Genomic DNA, 13820 nt, shown 5'->3' on the forward strand with positions numbered 1-13820 from the left:
ATCCTGTTAATAACCATACTGATAATATTAATTCAGAATATTCCAGAGATCCCCTGTAAATCTGGAACACCTGGAAAACTAACCAATCAGGAACACACACTCTACCTCCTGGTTTTGTTTTTATTTTACTCTATTGAGAGAACAGACCATAAGGAAATGGGGGATAGAGGGAGCCGAAGAGAATAAAAAGATGCACAGCCCTTCTGCATGGCACACTTACTATAATGGAAGTTGTTGCTAACAAGAGGTCAGAGAATCACCTAGAAGGTAATGACACTCCATGGATGTGGGCTCATGGTAGCTGGGGGCGCGGGTACAGGGTAAAGAAGGACAAGCAGAAAACAGGGCAGATGGTCATGAGGCCAGTGCTGGGACCTTCTCTTCCATCAACTTGGTGAATAACCAAGGAGGAAGATCAGAGAACACACAGGGAAATGGAAGATCTAACCACCACAGTACTCTGTCGTTGGCCAGACTGAATGTACATGTAATTACAACCAGTTCATGCAAGGTTGCAAATGAAACTAGACCCTGATTTTCCATCATTGTGCTTCAGAGTCCAGCTTCTCTGCTATAACCTGGGAAGCACTTCCAACCTAGGATGGAGAGGGGTGAAGATTGGGCTGGACCCAGGGGACACCCCATTCCCTCCCCCACTTCCAGCTCCTGGAGTTTCTCCTAATTGGTAGAAGGCATAAGAATTTAAGTAAGTCTTCCGTGCAAATTAATTGCTTTGGAGAAGGATAATTACTTCCAGAACCACAAGAAGAATTACAGAGACAGTTTAAGGTCCCAGAGGCCAGAAGATTTTTCTGGCTCACATAGCACTTCAGCTCTTCCATTTTTATTTATTATTTGCTTTTAGGGGGAGTCCCTGGTGGCTCAGATGGTAAGGAATCTGCCTGTAATGCAGGAAACCTGAGTTCAATCCCTGGGACGGGAAGATCCTCCAAAGTTAACAAACTCTACTGAGTGTCTATTATGGACCAGCCCAGGTGCCTATCTTCCTCAAAGCACTGATCCCATTTTGCAAGTAGTATTTAATACTATCATTATCTGCATGCCTGGATGTACCCTCCTTATGTGTTATAAACTCCATAAAAGGGTACCTGTAAATTCTCCACATTAGCTGTAATTTTAACAGTGATAAAATGGTAAGCATGATAAAATGGTAAGCAGCAGTTAATCCTCGAGGAGGGCTTGCTTTATGCAAAGCACCTTCTATGCATATAATTTAATCCTCCCAACAATGGTATAAGCTGGATGTACTTTATCCTTTTTTCACAAATTAAGAAAACAAGGCACAACGAAGTTAAGTAACTTGCCCTCGAAGAGTTGAAAACTTTTATTCAACGCCAACGATTATGGGGGAGCTTGTCCTGTGAGATGCTTTAAATACAGCATTTTCTTCAACTTTCACAACAGCCTGCAAAGCAAGTCTGATTATTCCTACTCTGTAGATAATGAAACTGAGGTCAAGAAAGGCCACGCTGCTCTCTGGCCTTGAGGCAGTGGTGGAGCTGGTCTTCTATCTCAGCTGTCTGCCACCAAGCCAGTGCTGTCCACAGTGTCCCAACAGTGCCCAGACTTAGGGGTTTCATGGAGCAGAAGTATTTCCAAACAAGCTGTGGGGGTGGGGAGGGGGGATTTACATAGACCGATTATACACGTTGCCATCTATGTGGACATTCCAAAAACCACAACAGACAACACTCTCATCTGCTTTTACTACCATGGTGAAAAAGCAAGATGTTAATACTCAAAACCAGAGAGAACCACGTAACAGACTATAAACCAGAAAATTCCTACTGAAATAAAAATGACCTTGTTCTTAATTTTCTCACAATAGCAGACACCAGTGAAAACTGTTATGGCCAGGTGCAGTGTTTTAGAACCACGTCCCCACTACTGGGGCACCCAGGGGCTATTCTTAAAACCTCTCCAGTGAGCTCCTCTACACCTACATGTAGCCACGTATCCAGGTTTGTTACACAGGGCATCTCTCTAGCCAGCTACCTGTCTACTCATCTTTCTTCCCCCAGAAAACAAAGTGGAACAGGGTTATGTTATCCATTTAAAAAAAAAAAAGATTATTTTTCTATGTGACCAGTTTTTAAAGCCTTCATTGAATTTGTTACAATACTGCTTCTTTTTTTTATTTTTTTGCTTTTATTGGCTGCAAGGCATGTGGAATCTTAGGGTTTGAACCTGCATCCCCACTATTAGAAGACAAAATCTTTACCACTGGACTGCCAGGAAAGTCCCCTTATTTATCGATTCTTAAAAATTAATTCTCCAGGTCTTTTCACAAGAGACCAAAATAGCTTTTGATACTGAAATCCTTTGTAAAGTGATTTTCAAAAATTCTTTTCAAAGTACTAAGAGTGCTGCCTTTGAAAAACCCAACAAAAAGACAAGCTTCATGTAAAACTAATTCTAAGAATAACCTTAGTGCTACCTGAAATTTCCTATGCGACCTCCTGTTGCACACAGCTTTTCTCAACTGGTGAGACCATTATAATCACCGTCTCCAAGAAGCACTGTGAATAGAAGTTAATGCTTTTCAGCAATTTTCAACTCTCTGGCTTCAGGACTTTGGATTATAAATTGCAAGCTAACCGATTCGAAAGCACGCCACTTTCATTTTAATTTCACATTTATTCTTGCCAGAGAAAAATACTTTTTCATGAAAGAGCAGTAACATCTTATGCCTAACATCCCAGAATTTAATTGTTTGGAAGGCATTTTCATAGGACTTATCTTTCTGGCAACTCCTAGTGTTCCTTGGAAAACTTCACGACTGCAGAGAGGCATAAATTTCTTAAGTCAGGTACCAGAAACTCTCGACTGCCCGACACAGTAAGGAAATGTGGTTTCCAAATATTCACATTAAAAAAGTCACCCCACATTAATTATGCCTCAAGAAAAAGGATTAAAAAGTCACTCTCTTGGCGATTTATGGACACACATTTTTCTAAGAATTACAACATCATAAAGTATACCTAATAAACCACAGTGAAGACTGTTTAATCTTTCTGATGATTAAGAAGGGTCTTGAGGATTTGCATTATAAACAAGATTTGTCTTGGCATTACAGCAACACGCCAAGTAATAGGGAATTCTCACTGAAGACAGGTCATGTGACAGTGGACTGTATTCTATCACTAAAGTAGAATTCAGCTTTTAAACAACTGGCTTTGGGTCCAGACAGCCCTGCATTGGAATCTTGGCTTTCCATTTCTCATCGGTGGAGACTTAGGCAAGTTACTTAAGCTCTTAAAGATTCTTCTCCTGGGTGTGAAGAAAATTCCTCTGCTGGAATGCTGAAAGTAAAAGTTATTAATTTACATCAGTGACTTGAGGCACAAGCTGGCCTTGGCCTCAGTACCTTTTTTGTAAAGAAGGGAAAGAACCCACCCAAACAGTCTAATAATACGAGGATACTAGGCCTGACAAGTTGCTATCTGATACATCTTAAATCTGGATGATAACTGCCCTAGAATTACCTCAGATAACTGCCATAGAATTATCTGAAATGTTTGGGAAGAGGAAGGTCAGGGAGAGGGAAGATGTGAGAAACAAGACAGTAATTAAACAGAGGCCTGAGTAATACAGAAGCTACCTCCTCCTTCGCGTTCTAAGAAACGGTCTCCCTGAAAATCCAGAGGTTAATGAGCGCCCCCTGGTGGCTCAGATAGTAAAGACTCTGCCTACAATGCAGGAGACGCCGGTTGGACAAGTCCCCTGGAGAAGGAAACAGCAACCCACTTTAGTATCCTTGCCTGGAGAATTCCATGGGCAGATTAGCCTGGTGGACTACAGTCCATGGGGTCGCTAAGAGTGGGACAGGACTGAGTGACTAACACTTTCACTTTCCCATAGGGCGATTCTCTAAACTCCATCCCTAGCTTTGGTTGCCGTTCCAGTAGAAAGAGGCCCTATTATTTAAAAACAAAACAAAACAGAATGTTCAAGAAAGTTGTTATATTCCAGTTGAGTGTTTGATTTCTCCTAGAAAAGTCTTAATTATTCACATGATAGTCCTTAAATACTTTCATAATATATTTAATAACTCGGTTTGGTGTTTTTTAATGTCTGGTGCTTAATTCAGCAAATTCTGAGATCACCAGGAAACCAGATGCTGCCAGATTTCAAAATGTGGTTAGACTCCAAGGATTTGCAGAACAAAGTCAATTATTACTGCACCGTGCTTGGTACGCCTTATAATTAATAACTAGCAGAAATTATTAATAGAAGTAAAAGTTACTAATTTACATCTTCTTGCACCATAGGTTTAGCACATAAATATTATAAGATGTGCTATGTCTGGAGGTTTCCCAGGTGGCACTAGTGGTAAAGAATCCACCTGCAATCCAGGAGACATCAGAGACACAGGTTCGATCCCTGAGTTGGAAGATCCCCTGGAGGAGAGCATGACAACCCACGCCAGTGTTCTTGCCTGGAGAATTCCCATAGACAGAGGAGCCTGGCGGGCTACAGTTCATAGGGTTGCACAGACTTGGACACAACTGAAGCGACTTAGCTCACATGCACACATTATAAGATGAGTAATAATCAGTTACCTATTAGCAAATACAGTTATTAATATTAAATCAGGAAACAATATTTAGCTATGTTTCTAATATACAAATTAGGTAATACTAAAATGGGTTTGCACACCTCGATCCCATGTGCAGACTTCCAAGCACGTGGTAGAGAAAACAGCTCTGCTAACATGAGGTCAATATATTAAAACTTGTGGATTTTGATAAAATAAAAACTCCTTACATAATAAACTAACTGGGCAGTAACAAACCATAACCAGACAGAGGGTAAAGTTACAAACTGAACATATCAGAATGCTCTAATTGTGTTAAAACTAAGGCCTCAATTGTTCACTGAAATTAAACTTTTATTTGAAACCTTACTGGGTAAATAACTGAATACTAGAAATCATGCAACTATCTAAACCAACCTCTCTGGTGACATATAAGGATGATACTTGGAGAAAAATACATTTTCACAACATCTTCTATTGTTTTATCTAAAAAGCTACATTTTCACCATGCTTAAAATTGGGCAGGAACAATCCATTTCCTGAGATACCAAAGTCTGGGTCTTTGGTATAAACCATGGATAAAGGAAAGGGATGGTAAGAGAGGCCCAATTTGAGGTCAGTTGTAAACTCAGATTTAAGGGATTAGTTTATGTAACAGGTCACATATATTTTCCTAAATTGATCAGATCATGAATTTATAAAAAAATAAAAAGATTTTAATACTTGACATCGTTGGTAGGAAGTAGAGGTGATGTCACAAGTGACTTCACACAGGTGCCTCCCATGAGTGAAGTGAGTGAGTAAAGTCGCTCAGCCGTGTCCGACTCTGTGACCCCATAGGCTGCAGCCTACCAGGCTTCTCCCTCCGTCCATGGGATTCTCCAGGCAAGAATACTGGAGTGGGTTACCATTTCCTTCTCCAGGGGATCTTCCCAACCCAGGGATCGAACCAGGGTCTCCCGCATTGGAGGCAGACGCTTTTATACCCCCACCTAGCGACTTAGCAGCAGCAGCAGCAAAAAACCTCCCAAACCAGGGGTATTGTCACTTCCAGAACCATAAGGTGAAGAAGTCACATCTCAATAACCTACATAATCGGGGAGGAAAAAAGTACGGTTTCTACTGGTACGAGTCTCTCGGAAAAGTAAAGGAATTGTTCAAAACTCTGGGAACTGCACTGAGCAGAATCACGGCTCAAGAGCATCATCGAGGTTCTGCTGCTGGACTACTTTCCCCGCAGTCTAGACAGGTAGCAACGCGGGGCTTGGTGTAAACACAGCGCTAACAGAAAGCACGAGCTGCCTGCACGGTCAAGGTTACACCCAACTAAGTAAGTTCTTGCTGTGCGTCTTGCTTCGCCAGCATATTCACTGTAAAACATATAACGGACCCTTAAAATAGAAATCGAGATTATAGGCAATATTTTAGAAAGCAGGTCTTCCTCAAGCTGTGGAAAAAATCTGGGTGGCCCAGATTCCTTCCTTTCTTAAAATAAGACTGCTTGTCCTCCCACTCTAGCAAGAGGTGGAAATGTTTACATGGATACATCTGATGTGTTGCCACAGCTCTTAGCAATAAGTCCTTCAAAAGGGCGATCTTTTCCTTCAGTTTCTGCAACAAAGCTCTGATTGTCACGGTAAGCTGAAAAGAAAAGAACACAGCCTAAGTATGCTAGTCCAGAGGTGTGCAATCTCCTAAAAATATCATGTAAATGCTGCTTTACAAACTGATTCCATCAGGGGAAGGCTGGAAGAGACATCAAGCCTCCCAATGATAACCTCAAGATTGTATGGAGTCTTAATGGTTGCCTGGGCCAGCCACCCATCTAACACTTATACCCAATCCTATGACCTGACCAGGTGGTAAGTTGGTCCATCTATGAACCCTGATTTTGCTCTCACAATCAGCTGAATTCTGGCCCTTGAACATCTACCTTTGGATCCTATTTGTCTACCAGGAGCCACACAAGAAATTGCATGTACCCCATCTTTGTTCACCAGCAAAAACCCCACAGTTCCCTCACCCACACTGCAAAGAACAAGATGTCAAGCCCCATGGCCATCCTGGACAGTCTTCCCTAAACACACTGGTATCCTTACAACCCATTAAAAGTTTTATAGCAGTGTGGCCTTTCTTTACAAGAGGAATGTTAACCACATATGACTCTTTTTTCCAGGAGTATGTGAATTTTCTCCAATTTACAAACCCAGAGTCAAGTTTTGTTTGTGACTCTAAGTGCTGCCTTAAAGGACGGTGGAGAGGTGGGGAGAAAGCCTCTCAGGAATTTAAAAATATGAAAAATAAAATCAACCCTATAAAGTAAACATAGTCAACCACGGATATAATCAGAGGCATGTTTAGAAAGACAAGATTGTCACAAGTTTCATTTGCTACCTTGTTAAAAGGAACAATTATACAACTGCAGTGAAGCAGGGGCTCTCTCCTTAGATTAGTGGGGTCACACAAGGAAAACACAGCAGAACAGCAGAGGCTGGCCAAGGACGACATACATCAAGCAACCCACAAAGGTGTCAGCAGCCAAGAAAAATCTAACCGTAACTGTTCTAATACCTCTGGGAACCATGGAAAAACCACCCACAATATCTATGGGGAAACGCCACGGAAGGCAGATCTTTCCAGAGCAAAACAGACAAACAAAAGAACAATGAACACACACACACACACACACACACACACACTCCAGGTCTAAGAGTCTACAAAATTAAAGATCAAAAGCATTTAACAGATGAAAAAGTATGTAGTCATTAAAAAGTGTGAATGACATCTAAATTTGTTAACATAGAAAGATACTCATCGTAATTTATTAAAAGAAAAAGAAATCAAGTCATAAAATGCAATGTCACTCACGTGGAGAAAAAACAACCCAGGAACTAAAGACATCAAAACATCAAGTGTGGTTGTCTCTAAGTAGCAGGATTTCTTAATATTTTATAAGAAAGCTATTATTTTCAGGAAAAAAATTCTGTTATGAGAATTCAACAGAAGCTTTCCAAAGCACAGAAAAGGATGAAAGCCTAATTCATATTTTAAGCTAACACAACATTGGTAACAAGCACTGACAGGAGACAAGAGGAAAAAAATAAGCCATTTGCCAATCTCCCCTAAGGATTATAAATGTAAAAGCCTTTCAAAAATATTAGCAAAGCAAATTAAAATAACAGTATGCCATCACCAAGCAGAATTTATCTGAGCAATTTAAAAATACTTCGATGTTAGAAGATCTAATAATACAGCTAATAGTATTAATAACTAAAGTTATTAGTAGTATTAATAACTAAAAATAGAATAAACATATGATTAATACAACACAGGGGAAATTAATTAAAAACATGACAAAAACGAGGAAAGAAAACTCAGAATGGGTCAGCGCTGCCTTAACGGCAATATTATTTAACTTTGGTCTAGAGTTCTAACCAACACAATAAGACAAGTTTAAGAAATACATAAGGGCTGGAAAGAAGGAAATGAAATTATCATTATTTGCAGGTTAAAAATAGTCTATTTGGCAAAGTTAAGAGGATCAACTGAACAATGACTAGAAAAAGGTAAAGAATTCATGGTGGTGATCAATCACAAAATGAAAAAAATCCAGGGCATTCCTAAATTCAAGTAGGAAGAACTCTTCTACAAAGTATTTTTAAACATCATTAATAATATCAACAAAATCTAAAACATATCTAGCACAGTGCCTGGCCTATAGTAACTGCAGGAAATACTGCCAAAGGAATGAGTGAAGGGAAAGAATCAACACCACAAAAATGTAAATGCTCCCCAACTTAATCTATAAAAATACTACACATCTATCCAAAATCCCGTGTGCAGTGCTTTTATTAGAGAGGAGGAGTTAAATGAGGCACAGCACAAAATTCTTTTTAATAAAGCTCTGCAGGGCTTCCCCGGTGGCTTAGTGGTGAAGAGTCTGTCTGCCAATGCAGGAGACACGGGTTTGACTCCTGATCCAGGCAGATCCCACATGCCATACATGGAGCAACAAGGCCTGTGCTCCACACCTGCTGAGCCTGTGCTGCAGAGCCTGGGAGCTGCAACCCCTAGAGCGCCCTAGAGCCTGTGTTTCACAACTGTTGAGCCTGTGCTCCAGAGCCTGGGAGCTGCAACCCCTAGAGCGCCCTAGAGCCTGTGCTCCACAACAAGAGAAGCCACTGAAATGAGAGGCCCACCTACCGAAACTACAGAGTGGCCCCCACTCTTCACAACTAGAGAAAAGCCTGTGTAGCCATGAAGACCTGGCACAGCACCCCGCCCCCCAAGTAAACTAAGTAAGTAAAACTACGCAAAACTGCTGTTAGAGGAGGATAAATGAAGGGAAATATAGAAAGATCAAGGATATGTGTTACAAAGGGGGCCTTACACAATCAGAGGTTAAATCCTTATTAAAAAAACTGCAAGGGTAGGATGCTAGAAGTTACCAATGGCTTCATTAGCGCAAAAGAACAGAAGGTCCAAAAACAGTGCAGCTGTGTAAAAATTCAGTGAATGAAACAGGAGTTATTTCATGCTTGGGTAGGGATTAATAATTTAGCAAATGGGGAAAAAATTACAATACACAAATTTCAAATATTGTAAAGATTTCTGTGTTCTAAAAAAGATTAAAAAAGAGGAGAAAGTTTAAAGAAAATTTAGGTAATTAGACAAACTATTTCTATTAATATAATCCCTGAGTATGAAAAGCCTAACTATTATCTTAGAAAAGGCCATGAATAAAAACAGTGATAATTTCAAGTAAAACAAGTATTTAATTTTAAAAACAAGTATGTATATTTTTAAAAAGTAATTTATAAAATCAAAATCCAAATTAATAGAAAAAATATTTGTACCAAATGTGCCATATCAAAGCTTAATCAAAGCTTAGTTAACAAATAGGTAAGAAACACTTGGAAATTAAGAAATAATAAGCTAGGTTAAGAACATGTATAGGAATGTAACAGGCAATTCATAAAGGAAGAAATACAAACATCCAAAAAATAAATGAAAAGATGCTCAATGGCATAAGTAACTTTTAAAATGTATATTAAACTACTGTATACTTAACAGAGAAAGATTTTTTTTAAGTTCATCAGAATTGGTATAGACATGTGAATCTGAGACATTTTTTAAATGTTTAAAAATTTACACAACCTAAATCCAGAAAGCCTACATTGAGGAATTTAATCTAACCTGGGCAATAATTCAGCCACATGGAAAACTCATTTTTATAATTCAGTTCAGTCACTCAGTCATGTCTGACTCTTTGCGACCCCATGGACTGCAGCACGCCAGGCCTCCCTGTCCATCACCAACTCCCAGATCCTACTCAAACTCATGTCCATTGAGTCGGTGATGCCATCCAACCATCTCATCCTCTGTCGTCCCCTTCTCCTCCTGCCTTCAATCTTTCCCAGCATCAGGGTCTTTTCAATGAGTCTGTTCTTTGCATCAGGTGGCCAAAGTATTGGAGCTTCAGCTTCAAAATCAGTCCTTCCAATGAATATTCAGGACTGATATCCTTTAGGATTGACTGGTTGGATCTCCTTGCAGTCCAAGGGACTCTCAAGAGTTTTCTCCACCACCACAGTTTAAAAGCATCAATTCTTTGGCGCTCAGCTTTCTTCACAGTCCAACTCTCACATCCATACATGACCACTGGAAAAACCATAGCACTGACTAGACAGACCTTTGTTGGTAAAGTAATGTCTCTGCTTTTTAATATGCTGTCTAGGTTGGTCATACCTTTCCTTCCAAGGAACAAGTGTCTTTTAATTTGATGGCTGCAGTCACCATCTGCAGTGATTTTGGAGCCCCCCCCAAAATAAAGTCTGTCACTGTTTCCATTGTTTGCCCATCTATTTGCCATGAAGTGATGGGACCAGATACCATGATCTTAGTTTTCTGACTGTTGAGTTTTAAGCCAACTTTTTCACTCTCTTCTTTCAGTTTCATCAAGGGGCTCTTTAGTTCTTCTTTGCTTTCTGCCATAAGGGTGGTGTCACCTGTGTATCTGAGGTTATTGATATATTTCTCCCAGGAATCTTGATTCCTAGTCTGTGCTTCATCCAGCCCTTAGTAAAACAGTTTATTGGGCCTCCCAGGTGGTGCTAGTGGTAAAGAACCTGCCTGCCAATTCAGGAGACCTAAGAGATGCGGGATAGACCCCTGGGTCGGGAAGATCCCCTGGAGAAGGGCATGGCAACCCACTCCAGTATTCATGCTTGGAGAAGCCCATGGACAGAGGAAACCGGTGGGCTATAGTCCATAGAGGCATACAGAGTCGGACACGACTGAAGTGACCTAGCAGAATGGTTTATCATCAGAAGGTGATACTGGTTGAATGGATCAGGGATCTAAATGTAAAAAATGAAACCATGAATTTGCTAGAAGAAATCAGGAACAAATTCCTTTATAACCTACAAGTAGCAAAAGCTATAAGTGAAAATGCAGAGGCAATTAAAAATTGATAGCTTTATTAAAAAAAAAAATAAAACTTTCATGACAGAAGCTACCATGGCAAAGTCAAGCAACAAATGATAAAGGAGAGGACATAATTACAATATATCAGAAACAGCTAATCTCCCTAATAGATAAAGAGCTCTTAAAAATTAAAAAAAAAAAACCAATAATCCAATAGAAAAAAATGGGCAAAAGACAGGGAATTAATTTACAGAATATATATACATATAGTGCTTCAGTTCAGTTCAGTTCAGCCACTCAGTCATGTCCAACTCTTTGCGACCCCATGAATCATAGCACGCCAGGCCTCCTTGTCCATCACCAACCCCCAGGAGTTCACTCAAACTCTTGTCCATCGAGTTGGTGATGCCATCTAGCCATCTCATCCTCTGTCGTCCCCTTCTTCTCCTGCCCCCAATCCCTCCCAGCATCAGAGTCTTTTCCAATGAGTCAACTCTTCGCATGAGGTGGCCAAAGTACTGGAGTTTCAGCTTTAGCATCATTCCTTCCAAAGAACACCCAGGGCTGATCTCCTTTAGAATGTACTGGTTGGATCTCCTTGCAGTCCAAGGGACTCTCAAGAGTCTTCTCCAACACCACAGTTCAAAAGCATCAGTTCTTCAGCGCTCAGCTTTCTTAAGAATGTGAAAACATACTTCACTTCATATCATGAAAAACGCAAACTTAAAACTACACTGGAAGGTGAAGAAGATTAACAGGTACAAACTTCCAGTTATAAAGTAAGGAAGTCAAGGGAATATAATGTAGAGCATAGGGAATATAGTCAATAATATTATAATAATTTCATATGGTAAGATGGTAACTAGACTTATCTGTGATCACACTGTAATGTACAAAAATATCAAATCCCTATGCTGCATACCTGAAACAAATATAATATTGTAATTCAATTATGCCTCAATTTAAAAAATAAATAAAATAAAATTACACTAAAATATTTTATCTCATTAGGTTGGCAAAAATTCAGGAAATTGACAACGCCCTCTGCTGGCCAACCTGGGAAGCCAAAGGTGACAACCCCTGTGGAGGGTAATTTGGCAACAGGTTAAAAAAAAAAAAAGAAATCACAAATGCCCTGGTTCTGAGAATTCACTCTTAAAAGAAAAAAAAAAAATCACAAAGCTATGTATTGCAGCATTATTCTTAAGAGCAAAATATAGGAAACAATCTAAATGTCTATTCTTAGGAGACAGGTTAATGAACTATAGCACACACAACAGGGGTTTCCTTGGTGGTTCAATGGAAAAGAATCTGCCTGCCAGTGAAGGAGACTTGGGTTAGATCCCTGGGTCGGAAAGATCTCCTGGAGAAGGAAATGGCAACCCACTCTAGTATTCTTGCCTGGGAAATCCCATGGACAGAGGAGCCTGGTGTGCTGCAGTACATGGGAAACAAAGGAATCAGACACAATTTAGCGACTAAACAACAACACACAGTAGAGCACTATAAAGTCCTAAGAGAAACCAAAAAGGTCTCAACGGATTAACATTTCTGTGATACTACTGTTAAGTGAAGAGCAAGATACAAAAGAGCAACCTTTTTGTTAAAGGAAGAGAAATGAGAATACATACACACACACACACACACACACACCCCCCGGATGCTTATTTCCACAAGTAACACAGGAAGAATAAATGAGAAAGTAAGTTAAAAAACAAAGGATTACTCTAAGAAGAAGTTGAAGGAGGCAAGAAAAAGGGTGGAATGGAGACAAGACTTTGAGTATACCTTTGCATATAATACTGACTTCTGTACTATATAAATGTTTTACATATTTAAAATTTAAGGGCAGGGAAAAAAGCAAACCCTGAAAATGAATATCAATAGATACAGAGGAGAGCATAAGATACAGAAAAAAATAATCAATTCTCGTATCTTTAAAACAGAATAACCTTAGTATCCTTAGTGAGATATTCTAAATTTAAAAAATAACAATAAAGAGACTCAAACTACACTTAGTATATGTAGTGGTGCCTGTGTAATGATTCTGAAAACTTTTTTGTATAAACTATAAGAGAGACCGGGCTTCCCATGTAGCTCAGCGGGTAAAGAATCCACCTGCAATGCAGGAGACTCCGGTTTGATCCCTGGGTCAGGAAGATCCACTGGAGAAAGGATAAGCTACCCACTCCAAAATTCTTGGGCTTCCTTGGTGGCTCAGCTGGTAAAGAATCCACTCACAATGTGGGAGACCTGGGTTCGATCCCTAGGTTGGGAAGATCCCACAGAGAAGGGAAAGGCTACCCACTCCAGTTTTTGGCCTGGAGAATTCCATGGACTGTATAGTCCATGGGGTCACAAAGAGTCGGACACCACTGAGTGACTTTCACTCCTAAGAGAGACCAAATGAGCAAGAACACATCAGTGCTTATGGAAACCTGGGTTCTCACTGCAGGAAAAGGAAAACATTAATTTGGAATGGGGAAGTTACAAAGAAACCTGCGATGCTGGATTAGAATCAAAGGAATTGGCGTGGACTCAGGATTTGCTGGAAAAAACCTTGCCAAATCCCACCACTGTCTTTTTTACAGCCCGAAAGCGGAGGATGATCATGTTTAAATGTAAAATGTAAAAAAAAGATAAAAGACTATCATCATTTTGTTGAGAATGGTTACTCAAAGAGGTGAGAACTTGCCTCTTCTTCTGCAGAGCCTGACAGATTTACCACCTGGGGGACAGTGTAGGAACTCTGGAACTAGACTATAAAACTGTTAGCAGCTTTTAAGATAAAACAGGAGAAATTAAAGAGATGCCCTGCTTCATTTGGTCTCAGTGA

General features: G+C 39.9%; 1 protein-coding gene across 1 annotated transcript in view; it reads right to left on the bottom strand.

The window, feature by feature from the left end:
* STX8 (syntaxin 8) overlaps positions 1–13820 on the bottom strand; it is a 199299-nt gene that overhangs the window by 176187 nt on the left and 9292 nt on the right. The window contains exon 3 of the mRNA XM_052658283.1: positions 6105–6199. Coding sequence (XP_052514243.1) covers positions 6105–6199 — 95 coding nt within the window. The remainder of the gene's footprint in view (positions 1–6104; positions 6200–13820) is intronic.

Source organism: Budorcas taxicolor, chromosome 19 (assembly GCF_023091745.1).
Source record: "Budorcas taxicolor isolate Tak-1 chromosome 19, Takin1.1, whole genome shotgun sequence".
NCBI lineage: Eukaryota > Metazoa > Chordata > Mammalia > Artiodactyla > Bovidae > Budorcas > Budorcas taxicolor.